The 14491-nt window shown below is 43.6% G+C and overlaps 1 protein-coding gene and 1 long non-coding RNA gene across 6 annotated transcripts in view; one reads left to right on the plus strand and one right to left on the minus strand.

The window, feature by feature from the left end:
- Nucleotides 1-14491, minus strand: part of LOC308470662 (uncharacterized protein) — a 103784-nt gene that overhangs the window by 6402 nt on the left and 82891 nt on the right. For 3 of the 4 annotated variants that reach the window (XR_013982517.1, XR_013982518.1, XR_013982519.1), the window contains exons 5-7: nt 9627-9713; nt 4123-4507; nt 1390-2452 (exon numbers count right to left, since the gene is read on the minus strand). Coding sequence is in view for 1 of the 4 variants with exons in the window: in XM_080994153.1 (XP_080850279.1) it covers nt 2387-2452; nt 4400-4507; nt 9627-9713 (261 nt within the window). In the remaining 3 variants the exon portion in view is untranslated. The remainder of the gene's footprint in view (nt 1-1389; nt 2453-4122; nt 4508-9626; nt 9714-14491) is intronic. The other variant, XM_080994153.1, reaches the window with a different exon arrangement.
- The window catches only part of LOC308470715, a 32665-nt gene that overhangs the window by 6398 nt on the left and 11776 nt on the right, over nt 1-14491 (plus strand). The window contains exon 3 of one of the 2 annotated variants that reach the window (XR_013982590.1): nt 4157-4240. The exons of the other annotated variant lie outside the window; for it this stretch is intronic. This is a non-coding gene — a long non-coding RNA (uncharacterized lncRNA). Of the gene's footprint in view, nt 1-4156; nt 4241-14491 lie in introns of those variants that run through there. 2 annotated transcript variants of the gene reach the window in all.

Genomic DNA, 14491 nt, shown 5'->3' on the forward strand with positions numbered 1-14491 from the left:
TGTAGCTTGGAATGTTGGATACAGGATACATTTCTAATGCAGAAGCTCTTCAAGAGCTAGATATAAATCAAACATGAACCAACTGCGAAAGTTCTAAGACCCACAAAAATAGGAAAATTTGTAATCTTCTACCCCTCAGAGATATTCCAGGTCCCTGTTTTGAATGTTCAGATTTCTTCTTTTAAAAAGAAGCTCATTCAAGCTCATTCAAATATGGAGAAATCAGGAAAAACGTACAGGCAGCCATTATCCAGTTGCTCAGTTGGAAGTACAGTGGTACCTTGGTTCCCAAACTCAATCTGTTCTGGAAGTCCGTTCGACTTCCAAAACGTTCACAAACCAAGACACAGCTTCTGATTGGCCCCAGAAACAATGCCGACAGCCGAAACAAATGTTTGGCTTCCAAAAAATGTTTGCAAACCGGAACAGGTTTGCAACGTTCAGGAGCCGATTTGTTCAGGAGCCAAGTGATTTGGGAACCAAGGTACCACTGTAAATCTCTTTCCATTTTTCTGTCAAATAAGTGCAAATGCACAGAGATGTTAATGTATTTCGCAAATTAAATATCTTAAAATTAAACAAATTCGGCCACGTATGTTAAGGTTTTGCTGTTTCGGTCCAATTTATGAAGCCCCCTTGGGAATTCAGAGACTCTACAGTTCTCCCTATCAGCCAATGTCTGGGGTGTGGTTGCCGGCAACCTTAATTATAATTTAAGATTTGTAAGTGCCTTATCCTTACAGGTATCAGTTCTCATTTATCCCCACCCTAAACTCAAAATCCAGCCTTACTCTTGAATCAGATTCGAATTCCCAGATGTTGTAATCGCCATGTAGAGGAATGAGTCCACAGAGAGCCATCCTGATGTTAATATGACCGTATAATTTGTATGCTGTGGTGTCTGTGATCAGCACAGGGGGACCTTGCAACATTCAGGGACATTTTCATTATCAGTTGGCAAACAGAAGTTGGTGCTAATTTGACATGGGGCCCTATGTAAAAGAATGCATATTTCTCATTTTTTTAAAAAACAAAACAAAACATCTAGCTGATTAAAAAATGAAATTTTTGAGCTATGCATGTATCTGGGATTATTTTGCAGGGTTTTTTTTTTTTTTTTTTAAAACGATGCATGAAACTCTGGAGTTCTGCTGTGCTCCCTGCCAGATCTGAGTGAAAGGGGAATGAGAATCGAACCCTGACAACGGCAGCAAAGGACGAAGCGGCCACAAGGATTAAATGCAAAGGAATTGGGGGATTTGAGATGTAAATGAGTGCATAATATTTTGATACCGCCGAAGAATCTAATGAGGTCACATTTGTCAGTCACACACACTATTCTGGCCCCCTAATTATATTGTAAGGATAGTGTGGAAATGGAAATGATACCGAGCAGAGGATGACCCAGATGGTACAAGGACAAGGAGGCCTGAAGACAGAGAAACTTCATGCTCCGTAATGAGGAAATTGAGATCACTGTTGCCACTGGAATATCGGAAGCGGGTAGATCATCTCCCTTGCAGTCCTTTGGGTTCCACTGCACATGAGCAACAGCGGAGGAGAGCCACATGGGAAAATGGGATGTGTGGTATCACTTTTGTGGGAGCTGGCTGATGGAGATGACCCTGTGGGCCACAGATGGCTAGAGGACCCCAGTTTCCGGGCAGTTGTACAAATCCTCCAGAAGAAGGGAGGCAACAGAAATGGAGTCCCTTAGCCCGTGTAAATGCTCAGTAGCTCTCCTCTGCTCTCCTTATGTTAGCTTTGCATTAAAGTCTCTGGACAGGAATATGGAGGAGAACAATAGCGCTGGTAACTATGAAGAGATCCCCAACAGGAACAGGGCAATATAGAACAGAAACAGCCCTGTAGCTGGCGGAAAAGTTAAAAACACAAGAAGAGCCCTGATGGAACAGACCAAAAACCCATCAGAGTCCAGCATTCCCTTCTCACAGGGGCCATCCAGATACTTCTGGGAGACCCAGGAGCAGGATATGAATGCAACAGCGCTCTTCCACTCATGATCCCTCCTATTCAGAGGCATGTTGCTTCTGGTCCTGGAGTTCACATATAGCCATCAAGACAAGTAGTAGCTATCGATTGCCTTGAATTTGTCTAATCCCATTTTAAAGCCATCCAAGTTGAGAGCCACCACCACATCACCACCAGAAGTTCAGCTCTGCTAGACCTTGTTGGACATCTGAGAGCAAACATAGGCTAGGAGAAAACACTGTGATTTGAGGGAGTGCCTTCTGCAAGATTAGCTACGTGCATGTGAAGAAATAGACGTAGCTTTTGTGATTGTTCTGGTACAAGTCATTGCATTGCAGTGGAATTGGTGAGGACGGGCAGATAACTGGCCTCTGAAGTGGAAAACCGGCTGCTACTATGCTTCTGCTTCCCCAAGAACAGAAGCAGGAGATTGTTGACCTGGGAAGTGAGCACTTTTACCCTGTAGCAAAGGAGACAAGCGATGGAAGACTTATCAATGAATTATCATAGTTTTGAGAGCCATGGTTAATCAACATATTATAATCTGTGAAGCAGTGAATCATAACAAAATAAGTAGGGCTGTGGCGCTTAGTCAATTAATTGGTTGGGTGAATCAATTAAAGCCTTCTAATTGGTTAAAAAGGTGTTGCTGATTTACTGCTTGGGATGCTTGAGGATTTGTTCAGTCCGCATTTGATGAGGACCAAATCAGCTCATGAAACCCAGACTGCTGCGCTGAATGTAGCACAGCAACCAGCAAAGTAATGTAGTTCTCTAAATTTTGTGCCGTGTTTATCAGTTAAAAAATGCACAAATGCTGTGAAATATGTTTTCACAAATACTTAAAAATTGTAAATATATATATATATGGTCAAATATGCCCAAAATTTGCATATATATATATTTGTATTGTATCTTTGTAAATGTTCAGTGAACTATACAAAAGCCTTGCTTATTTGTAATGGCAAAAGTGAACCTCTGCAAACTACTCATTTTCAAACCACAGCTTGGAAAAAGATGCATTCTGGTGTTTGTTTTTGCTTTCCCGTTGACACATGACTGGAAAAGCTGCAGAGTGATTTTAATAAGGCAGGATAATATTTTCGATCAGTTCTAAGAAGCACAGACTAAATCCCGTGTAAGCAGCTGCTTCAGCTGCTAGCCTACAAATTATATTCAGATAAGATGCTTGCTCATTCCCGGGCTTAAAAACTGAAGTGGAGATTCAATTTCATCTACAGTGTCACACTCGGAAGGTAGGACCAGGATTCATATATAACTGCTTATTCAAATTCAACTACATTATTAAGACGCTGCTTGATGACAGGTAAGCAACCGGCTACATTCTTAACAGCATCTCCAACGGACCTGACAGCAAATTCCACAGGAAGAGTAATTGCTCTGGCTTTTACAAATTTAGGTTAGCCATTATGGTGTGCTCGAGAGTACTGGAAAGTGCTACATTGGACTTTGCTAACCCACCCAGTCATGCAAGTCCTTACCTTGTGCTGATAATTGCATTAGGGATTGTAGTACTAATTTGTTCGTACTAAGCAGGTAGGGATGGGGGGGAAATTGTTCATTGTACATTGCTCATTGCAAACCAACCTAATTCCCACATCTCAGGCAAATATGCAAACTTAAAATGCAGCTTTCACTTGAAATTCATTAAATACTAATAATTAGAGATCTCTAACAGAACTCTCAGCACCATCAAATGAATTACAACCCCCCAAGATTTGTTGGGAGAAGACATGGCCATCACCGGGCCTAAAACCTATACAGTGGTACCTCAGGTTAAGAACTTAATTCGTTCTGGAGGTCCGTTCTTAACCTGAAACTGTTCTTAACCTGAAGCACCACTTTAGCTAATCGGGCCTCCCGCTGCCACCGCGCCGCCACCACCCAATTTCTGTTCTCATCCTGAAGCAAAGTTCTTAACCCAAGGTACTATTTCTGGGTTAGCTGAGTCTGTAACCTGAAGCGTCTGTAACCCGAGGTACCACCGTATATTTTTAATGCAAAATAATGCTGATATCATGGCTACGTAGCCACACAATTTCTCATGGAAGTTTGCAGTGCAATAGGCTTCTTGCATAATGCTGAATGGCTTGTGGATGTGCACAACACCTCATTCCCTTGTTTGCCTTCCGGTACGCTTCAGGCTGCCAATTTCTGACCGGCAACTATTCTGTGAGAAGGAACAATCAAACAGCACCAGATTCTCATACCACGAGATTCATCAGATAAAACCCTGCAAAACAAAAGAGTGCTTTTGAAGCTGTGGTATCCATTCAGCAGAGCTGCATCTTCCCTGTTCCAGAATACAACTGCTGAAATTCCATGGGCAGGGATGCTCTGAAATAAAAGATGTTCTCTTGATAAAAAGGATTTTTGGCAGGCGTACTGTCCAGACGCTCACTTCTTTCCTCTTGCAGTAGACATCCAGCACCCCACACCCTACAGCAGGCTGTTGGAATATTGCAGCGGCAGCAGCACAGCTGGAGAAGATGACCTGCCAAATAAGAAGCAGAGAGGGTTTTTGGTTTTTTAAAAAAGAAAAGAATAGGAAGCCCTTTGGTGGAAATTTGGCAGCTAAAGACAAGTTAAAATGACATTGCCTGATGAATTGATCATTCCTGCCTCCTTGTTGCTTGGACCCCAAAAACACCCGAACCTATAGCAGTCTTTCTTACAAACTGCCATAATATTAGCTCAGATTAGATTTCCCATTCGGGGTGAGCATTCATCCTCCTTCTCCTCCCATCACTAGTAACCCATATGGCAGGCTTCCTCAACCTTGGCCCTCCAGATGGTTTGAGACTACAATTCCCATCACCCCTGACCACTGGTCCTGCTAGCTAGGGATCATGGGAGTTGTAGGCCAAAAACATCTGGAGGGCCGAGGTTGAGAAAGACTGCCATACGGCTTCTCTGTTGTTTAGCTTTGATTGAAAACATGGCTGTTTAGGAAGGCCTGCATGGCTCTGTTGGTTAGAGCGTGGTGCTGATAACGCCAGGGTTGTAGGTTCAATCCCCGTATGGGACAGCTGCATATTCCTGCATTGCATGGGGTTAGATTGGATGACCCCCAGGGTCCCTTTCAACTCTACAATCCTATGATTCTAAGTTGGTGATTTGGTCTGAAGCTACACGGTGGAGCGGCAGCACTAAGACACTAAGGCAATGGGTCTTGCTTCTAGGAGCCCTCTGTTTGCCCATTGATTTGAATGCTGAGAACCTCCCGCCCCCCCAAGTGTCAGTCATGGAGCTTCTGTGTAGGGATGTATGGTAAGGTTACCAGACGTCCCCGTTTCCCGGGGACAGTCCCCAGATTTACAAATCAGTCCCCACACAAAATCCATTGAAGTTGAAATGTGTCCCCGGATTCATTGAAAAAAATCTGGTAACCTTAATGTACGGACATTTCAAAGATCATGCCAACATCCATTTGCACATTAATCTGATGTTTTCTGTTCTGCTGAAAGTGGTTTCTTTTGCACAAGTCTTCCTTTTCATCCTCTACTTGTATGGCAATGCTTGTTTTAAGGAAATGTATCTTGTGGCGCACAAAATATCATCAACATATATTTAAAAATCATTTACTTTCCCTTGTTGTTCCTTGCATGCAGCAAAAGCAACAAAGAGTCTTGAAGCACCTTAATGGTCCATTACAAAGCTCCGCATGCTTGCAATTCTAGCCATGTCTACTCAGAAGTAAGCCCCATGGAATTCAATGAGGTGAGCGGAGTCAGAATCGCAGCCTAACTGGTTAGCTTGATTTCACAGTCCATCACCTGTCATCTTGTCTGCTTTCCCTCACCCAGGCATCAGGGAGGGATGGTTTAGCACCCTCTTGACATTTTGCTCTTTATGTATGAATTAATCCTTCAGTCAGTAATAATGCTCTTTAACCATAATGTAAGTCCTTTCTTTATTGCAACATTTTATGCATGCAAATGTTACTCAGAAAATGGTGATGTGTGGGTGTTTCTGCTGAAACATAAACTCTCTGGGTAAGGTAAAGGGACCCCTGACCATTAGGTCCAGTTGTAACTGACTCTGGGGTTGCGGCGCTCATCTTGCTTTATTGGCCGAGGGAGCCAGCGTACAGCTTCCGGGTCATGTGGCCAGCATGACTAAGCCGCTTCTGGCAAACCAAAGCAGCACACGGAAATGCCGTTTACCTTCCCGCCGGAGTGGTACCTATTTATCTACTTGCACTTTGACGTGCTTTTGAACTGCTAGGTTGGCAGGAGCAGGGACCGAGCAACGGGAGCTCACCCCGTCACGGGGATACGAACCGCCGACCTTCTGATCGGAAGTCCTAGGCTCTGTGGTTTAACCCACAGTGCCACCCGCATCCCAAAACTCTCTAGGTAATTTGTTTCAAATGTTGGGACTTGGCTAGTAGGGCAATACTTCAAAATGAAGATTTAGGGGACGGGTGCCAATCCATATGTGCCTCTTCACTTTGACTGCTAAAGTCCACAGGTAACAAAAGAGATCACTTCTTTCCATGGGAAAAGACAGAGCCGGCCCACCCATGATGTGGGGTGAAGGACCTGCCTCAGGCGGCAGAAGTGTAAGAGGCAATGCTCCACCCATCCCACCAATTTTGCCACAGAAAGGAAGGTGTTCTAGCTCACCCCATTGCCACTTGTCTTCCCCACCCCTGGGCAGAGAAGCAGAGAGAGCAGCAATAGTTTGAGGAATGCCCTGGCTCCCACTAAGTTTGGTAAGAGCCAGGGCACCCGTAGCGGCAGTGCAAGTGGGACACAGCATGGTGGGCCAGGAAGTGGCAATTCCTGTTTCACTTCAGGTGGTGAGAAGGGATGGGCTGCCCCTTGGAAAAGGAAAACAATCAACACTGCATTCCACTTGATTTTATAGTTCACAGTAAAAAGTGGATTAAAGCTACAACCCTAACCCTCCCCTGCCCAAGATTAAATCCCATTGAATTCAGTGCCGCTGACTTCTGAGTAACCATGGTTAGGGTTGACAGTCCTGGTGCATTGAGGCTGCCTCAGGCGTCTGTCAGGGCAGCAGCAATTCTACATCAATGGATATCTAAATGCAAAGCAATTTACATATCTGTTTAGATATAAAGTGTGCAATGCATCTTTAAAAACAACAACTTTTGTTGTGGAGGACTAAAGCAAAAAAGCACAAGTCTGTGCTGTGTTGGGGATTGAATGGGCAGATGGGAGGAAATCCATTTGATAGTCTGTTTTCAGTGCGTTTCTCTGACATCTGATTCTGGGAAGCGTTCTAGGGGATATAGATTCATCCCACGGGGAGCGCCTGCAAAGTCTGGTGGGACCTGCTTTTGGTCCACATGATCTCAGCATGTAGTGTGGAAGCACATCCAGCACTCCTTGATGGCTGGGGCATTGTAGTGGGTGGCGGCTGCTACTGTGGTGGCCAAAATGTATTTCAGAGAAGCTTGTTTGCCACCAACTATCTTCCCATGGAGGGGCCCAGGATATACACTTCAGAGGAACCCCAGGCTTCTCCAGAATGCAATTACTCTGACACAAAGGGGTTCTAGAATGTCCTGAAGTTTTACACTATTAAATCCAATTAAATATGCTGGCGCAATGGAAGCTTAGCAGTATTGGGCTGCGGGGCATTTACATTTGCCAAAGCCAAGTATTTAAGCAGCACATGACTAATAACTTATTAGCACATTCTCCCAGAACAGCATGCTAATTATCCCTCTTGGAAAATCAATGGAAGAATGAGGCACATTGTATTTAAAACTAGAATGGGACAGTCCTCTCCACTTGCAACGTGAAACGGAGCATTTGTGCTCTATGTTTGCTTACTTAAAAGCAAACTTCTGTAACGGCACAATTTTGCTGAACATCCATTACTTTACCACATGGAAATCTGTTCTTGGTACAATGGTTCTACATGCGTTCATTGCTTTGGGTAATAAACCTAGGCAAGCCAAGAACCAGGAAACACGATTGTCTTCTGTCACATCTGTTTGAACAATAAACACCCTCATGTACTGAGGTATTATCAGGGATATAGGCCTTTGACGACTGGTGCCGAAGTGTTTCCTAAATGCCTGGTTCCAGGGCCATACAGAGGAAAAAAGCTAGGAAGTGTGTACGTAGTGATGAAACACAAAGGTGAAGCCACCATCTGGGCAACTAATCAACAAGTTTCAGAACTTTTATATTGGGGTGTGCAGGAATATTGAATTCCGAGCTGAAATGGGGTGCCTTGGAGAAATCTGGGGCTTGTCAGAGGAAAAGTGGGAGCCTTATGAGCCAACACAAGTTGAAGTGGAGGACCCTCAAGCACTTGGGGTTCAACCCTCGTGGTCCCTTCCAACTCTACAAATCTGTGTATAGGATTGCACTGTCAAATGAGTTCTGGACTTTGAAGGGAAAACAAGTTAGCCTCTTGGGATAGGAAAATGCCAGAAAACGTGATGTGTATGTACTCTTAATAATAATAAACTAATAAACATTTTTTTATATCCCGCCCTCCCTGGCTGTGGATCCAGTTGGAATCATTAGATTTATTCCAACAGAAAAATCTTTCACTCCGGTCAATATCTATTTGACACCGTAAAGCCTTTGGGTGCTACTCACTGCCTAAAAACTACTTGGGACGCGGGTAGCGCTGTGGGTTAAACCACAGAGTCTAGGACTTGCCAATCAGAAGGTCGGCAGTTCGCTCTGGTTCGCCAGAAGCGGCTTAGTCATGCCGGCCACATGACCCGGAAGCTGTACGCCGGCTCCCTTGGCCAATAAAGCGAGATGAGCGCCGCAACCCCAGAGTTGGTCACGACTGGACCTAATGGTCAGGGGTCCCTTTACCTTTACCTTTACACTGCCTACAAAAGTCAAGTTGCATTTACCGGAAACCAAAATTTAAAACAAGCCATTGAAAGGAGAGATTCTTTTTGCAGACGACCAAGAATTGCAGCTCTCCTTTCAGTTTTGCAAACTACGGGTTCCCCCTGTGCTTCCTGACAAAACAATAAGCCATTAGCCTCTAGTGCGTTTGACACTTAACTAAGGCACAGCACCTTAAGAAATCTTTTGAATCTGTGAAAGGGAGAGATGCATGTTTCCAAATGCAAGATTGGGCTGAGCAGAAGAACACTGCTGTTGGAAGCAGCTTCTTGGAGTGCAGCCACTGCAAATTTGGAGAAGTCTGGTAGTCTGTGATTGGCTCAGTAGGCCAGAAGTAGTGAAGGCTGCTCAGAAGCATCTGTTTGTGCTTCACCTGGAAGGCATAATATCTCTAAGTGCCATTCATTATAAGCAGCATCTTGCATTTTTGGCAGAGCTGGTCTTGTATATATTCTAAGTAGACATGGAGGTTTAGAGCTCAGCTCACTCATCCCACACCAGTGCAGGGGCACAAACAGAGTCCCCAGGAAAGAAGGGGCCAAAGGCGCATTCAGCTATAATACTGCACGTTATTTTTCTTTCCAAATTGCAGGTTCTGCATCTTAATGCCTTTTAAGACAACATCACCTGCTGTTTTTGCTTCCTGACTTTCGTGTTTTGCTTTGCCGCTGTAGTTTTTAATTCCCATGGTCTTTCCCCATACACCTATCATCTTAGTTTAAAAATGCAATCTGGTTCGCATGCGACACAAATTCTTACAGCAAGCCTGTAAAGTCTGTGGGGAAGCAAAGCACCATCTACGCCAGGCCGGCCAGTTCCCTCCGTAATTGAATCTTCAAGCCCTGCCTGACAAAGGAAAAAGACAAGAGAAAAATGAGACACTGGTTCAGGTGCACACACAGCAGCTTAGTTAAAAATGAATCCTCTCTGGGGAACGGTTGGTGGCTGAGCTTTTCCCCAGCCCTGATATCTGCTGTATTTCATGGCCCTGCTAGAAAACGGAGCCACAGAAAACTCCTTCCCTTCAACCATGAACTTTGCTGAGCTTAGTTTGAATATGATCTCCTGCCCTGATCAGGGCCGGATTTAGATGAAGAGAGGCCCTAGGCTATTCCACTTGTGAGGCCCACCCCCCTATCCTCACGACTAGAAGAAAATGGAAGAGTGTTATGAACAAAATTGAGTGAAGCCAAGGATGATGACGGGTATTTAAAATTCTGCAATTCACAAATTCTCCTCTAAAGGACATAAGATGGTTAAATACCATGGTGATTTTAAAAAAATGCATAAAACTTTTGCAGTAGCTGAACTTTGTAAACATTTTGTGGAATGAGCATTATTTTTTGGAAAATGAAGTTCTAATGTTATTCTTAAAATAAGGTCTGGGTAGGCCGGTCTTCCTGTTATATACTTGCTGGGATTGACAAAGCATATGACCCTCACCTGAATCTCATAGCTCTCCTGACAGGTGATTTGGTCTGCAGCCACAGTGTGGAAATAAAGGAGGATATTGCCCACCAGATACCAGGCACTCTATTATTCAAATTAGGCCCCAGTGTTTTTCTTAAATCCCCTTCTCAATGAATTAATCAATTTTAATCTAACATGTAAATTCTCAAAACTTATTTATTTGCTAATTCAAGCAACTACTGCTCTCACTTCATTACAAGCAGTATTTCTACCTGCAACACACTTCAGCAAACCTGCTGCTCTTCCTTTCACAGATATTTTGTTTCCATTTGCAACTGTAGCTGCCTCTGATGAGTTATCATTTAACTCTTTGGGGGGAATTAGCATCAGACATCATATGCATGTCTGGCATTCAAATCAGGAGGAAGATGGGGGAGAGTGGCCCAGAGGAAGGCAAAAGGACAGGGCCTGAGGGCCTTGGATACATGGTTGGTGGCTGACTGGCAAGGAAAGAGCCTAGCAAATGCATTGCTGGGCTAGACAAGCTTGCTGTGAATGACAGCATTCCCTCCTAGCAGAAGACTCACAGATTGGAAGGAAACCATAGTGGTTAGGAGGAAGACGCTAATCTTAGGAAGGAGCAAGTGGGGCAGGAGTGAGATAATGATCTGAGACTGCAGAACTCTGTACTATAACAATGGGCTGTAAATAATGGGTGGTAGGTCCGTATAGTAAAAGCTATGGTTTTCCCAGTAGTGATGTATGGAAGTGAGAGCTGGACCATAAAGAAGGCTGATCACCGAATAATTGATGCTTTTGAATTATGGTGCTGGAGGAGACTCTTGAGAGTCCCATGGCCTGCAAGAAGATCAAACCTCTCCATTCTGAAGGAAATCAGCCCTGAGTGCTCACTGGAAGGACAGATCCTGAAGCTGAGGCTCCAATACTTTGGCCACCTCATGAGAAGAGAAGACTCCCTGGAAAAGACCCTGATTTGGGGAAAGATTGAGGGCACAAGGAGAAGGGGAGACAGAGGACGAGATGATTGGACAGTGTTCTTGAAGCTACCAGCATGAGTTTGACCAAACTGCGGGTGGCAGTGGAAGATAGGAGTGCCTGGCATGCTGTGGTCCATGGGGTCACAAAGAGTTGGACATGACTAAACGACTAAACAACAACAAGAACCCAACACAGCACTACATGAGCATTCCATCAGTGCGACGATTTCTGCTTGTGCAATGGAATGTTCTTCCCCTTCTCCTCCCCAAATCCACTGAGAAATATTGCGCTCGAAATTCTGTATGGTGATGTAAAAGCTCCGCCTGCTGTGTTTGAACTGTGATGACTCATTCTCACCTGTAAGTTGCCACTTCCTACTGCCATTGTCAAGCAATAAACATGCATATTTGAACCAGGCCTTTAGAATACCCACCCAGAACCCTAATGGGCATTCAGTGGAGTGTCCAAGCTCTGTGCAGAATACTGTCATTTGAATAAGACCTGCTCACTCCAGGCCTTAAAATAAATGGAGCAGGAGGCCTCTTTCAATACCGAAAGGGGAGCTGCTTCATATGCACATTGAACCAATACACCCAAACCAAACTGCTGGGTAAGGGCAATTCACTCTTAAACGTATAGATCCTAGTGGGGAGGGGAATGCTGTAGCTAAAATAATATGCTAAATTGTAACCATGTGCCTGTCTAGCCATAGTCAATAAAGCACTTTACCATGTTTAACACATCAACTTATGTTTAACATCACTTCAACATCAGACAAGGGAGTAATCCCATACATTTCAATGGGGCTAGTCATATGTTTCTAATTACGTGATTAAGATCTTGCTGAGAGGGGCTGCAATAAGTGCCTTGCCGCATGAAGATCTGAACAGCAAGTACCTATTTAAAAATCGGTGTGCAAAACTCCCTTAATGAAATGCTAAGAGGGAAAAACCACTTTTGTAGGTATCCTTTTGTGGATCTATTGTTAAATTCATCGCATTTTCTTTAGATAAAAAAAGCTGCAAATCCATATGACTACTTCATAGAACTTTGTTAACCTCTTTATTTTAATAGACAGAACTACAGCGTTTGATTTATATATTATTTTTTGCAAGGAGAAATGTTTTCTATATGTTTAGAAAATGCCATATTTTTATTTGAAGGCACGGAGTACATAAGAGGAAAACTTTCTTTGAACCATCTGTCGGAAATGGTGTGCAAATAACTCTGCAAAGCTTTGAAATCTTGCAGACTCGCATTCGGCGACCAGGGCCTTGCATTCTTTTTGACCAATATGGAAGCAACACCCTTTTACTTATTTTCACAGGGATATATCCTAATCCAGATGTTAACAAAAGAGAAGCCCGCAGTAACTCACAAGTCTCTTATACTTAGCTCTTTTCAATATTTTCATCTCCTTCTTGTTGATTCATGGCCAACTCCCACAACCAAATGAGGAAACTAATCTTCCCTCACCCTCAAATCCAGGCTAAGCTTTTCCCATTGATATAGGTCCCTTTCAGACAACCTGTTTTGTGGACATTCATTCTGGTTTGTTTGTATTGTGAGGTTATATGACATCAGCTGCTAATTGAGCATTCATTCAAATTTGTTTCTGGGAGGTGTTACAACATCACACTAAGCAACTGTGACTGTACAGTTCCCGGTGCATTTTTCCATCAAAAGCCCTCCTTTTCTGAGTTTTCAGTTTTCGAAAATTTACAGATACACACCTTACAACCACATACTTCCAACACAAATACATATTAGACTTCCCTCCTCCCGTGTTTTGTGGTTTCTTATCTTATTTAAATTTTTAACACTGCATTTTCCACTTTACTCCATTTTTTAATTATTCTACAATTAATCTTAATAATACTTTTAACTGCTTGATTTAAGTTGGCCCTACTAATGCACTTACTTGCATCCCATGATTTTTCAAATATTCAACAAATGTCCCCCACTCTTTAATAAATTTTGTGGTTTCTTACCACACCCGTTAATTTTGCCATTTTGGCGTAATCCATAAATTTTAATCAGCCATTCTTCCTTGGCTGGAACAGCATCCTCTTTCCACCTCTGGGCAAATACCATTCTGGCTGCGGTTGTAGCATACTGTACATAATTTTTTTTTAAGGTCCTTCGGAATTTCAGAATTAACTATCCCTAAAGAGAAGTTCTGTTCTGGGGGTTTTTTACGCAAGAGCTCAGATCCACTTTAAAGGAACAACTTGAATGTGCCACTATGCAAAAGAATCCCACCTGCAAAATAGTGACAGGCTGGGTGTTGTCATCGACCCCAGCCAGCATGGCTAAATGTCAGGGATTATGAGTCCAACATCACCTAGCGGGTGGGGAGGCACAATTTCTCTATCTCCCAAAGAATCCCAGGTGAGAATTTGGAGTTTGGAGAGAAACCTCCATTAGGGATCACTAGCCTCCTTACAGAACTATAGTTCCCTGCATTGACCGGGGAACGAGACACACACACACACACACACCATTAAACCAGTTGAAGTATGCAGTGTATATTTTGTACAGTGGTACCTCTGGTTATGAACTTAATTCATTCCGGAGGGCCGTTCTTAACCTGAAACTGTTCTTAACCTGAGGTACCACTTTAGCTAATGGGGCCTCCCGCTGCTGCCATGATGCCAGCACACAATTTCTGTTCTCATCCTGAGGTAAAGTTCTTAACCCGAGGTACTACTTCCGGGTTAGCCGAGTCTGTAAGCCGAAGTGTTTGTAACCTGAGGTGTTTATAACCCGAGGTACCACTGTATATGGAAGACTTCAGTTTGCTATGCAAGAGAATTCCCTTTGTAATTTTAATGTGCATTAGCAGCAGGAGGACGAGTATAAAGCACACCTGGATAAGCAGGAGTGTTCTTTATACAGCACCTGGGGCTCATGATTTATTTCTTTATTTATTGCATGAGTCTTGACTGCTTCCAATTGGTACTCACCACCACATCCTATTGAGTGCTCTGCTTATGTAGGCAGGAATCTACTCAGACCCCCTAACAGCCACCTGTTCCTATATTTTTACCCCAGCCTGTTATGCTGCAGGATGTCTATGTTGCTAAATTATAGCGAGTCCACTCATGGCGGCAGCGGCGGCGGAGTCAGCCACCCGCACACTTTGAGAAAACCTTCTACAGAGTTAACATAATGTTCAGTCAAGTGGATTAAGATGCATGAGAAATTCTGAAAAG

Source organism: Podarcis pityusensis, assembly GCF_964106645.2.
Source record: "Podarcis pityusensis genome assembly, chromosome: 2".
Lineage (NCBI taxonomy): Eukaryota > Metazoa > Chordata > Lepidosauria > Squamata > Lacertidae > Podarcis > Podarcis pityusensis.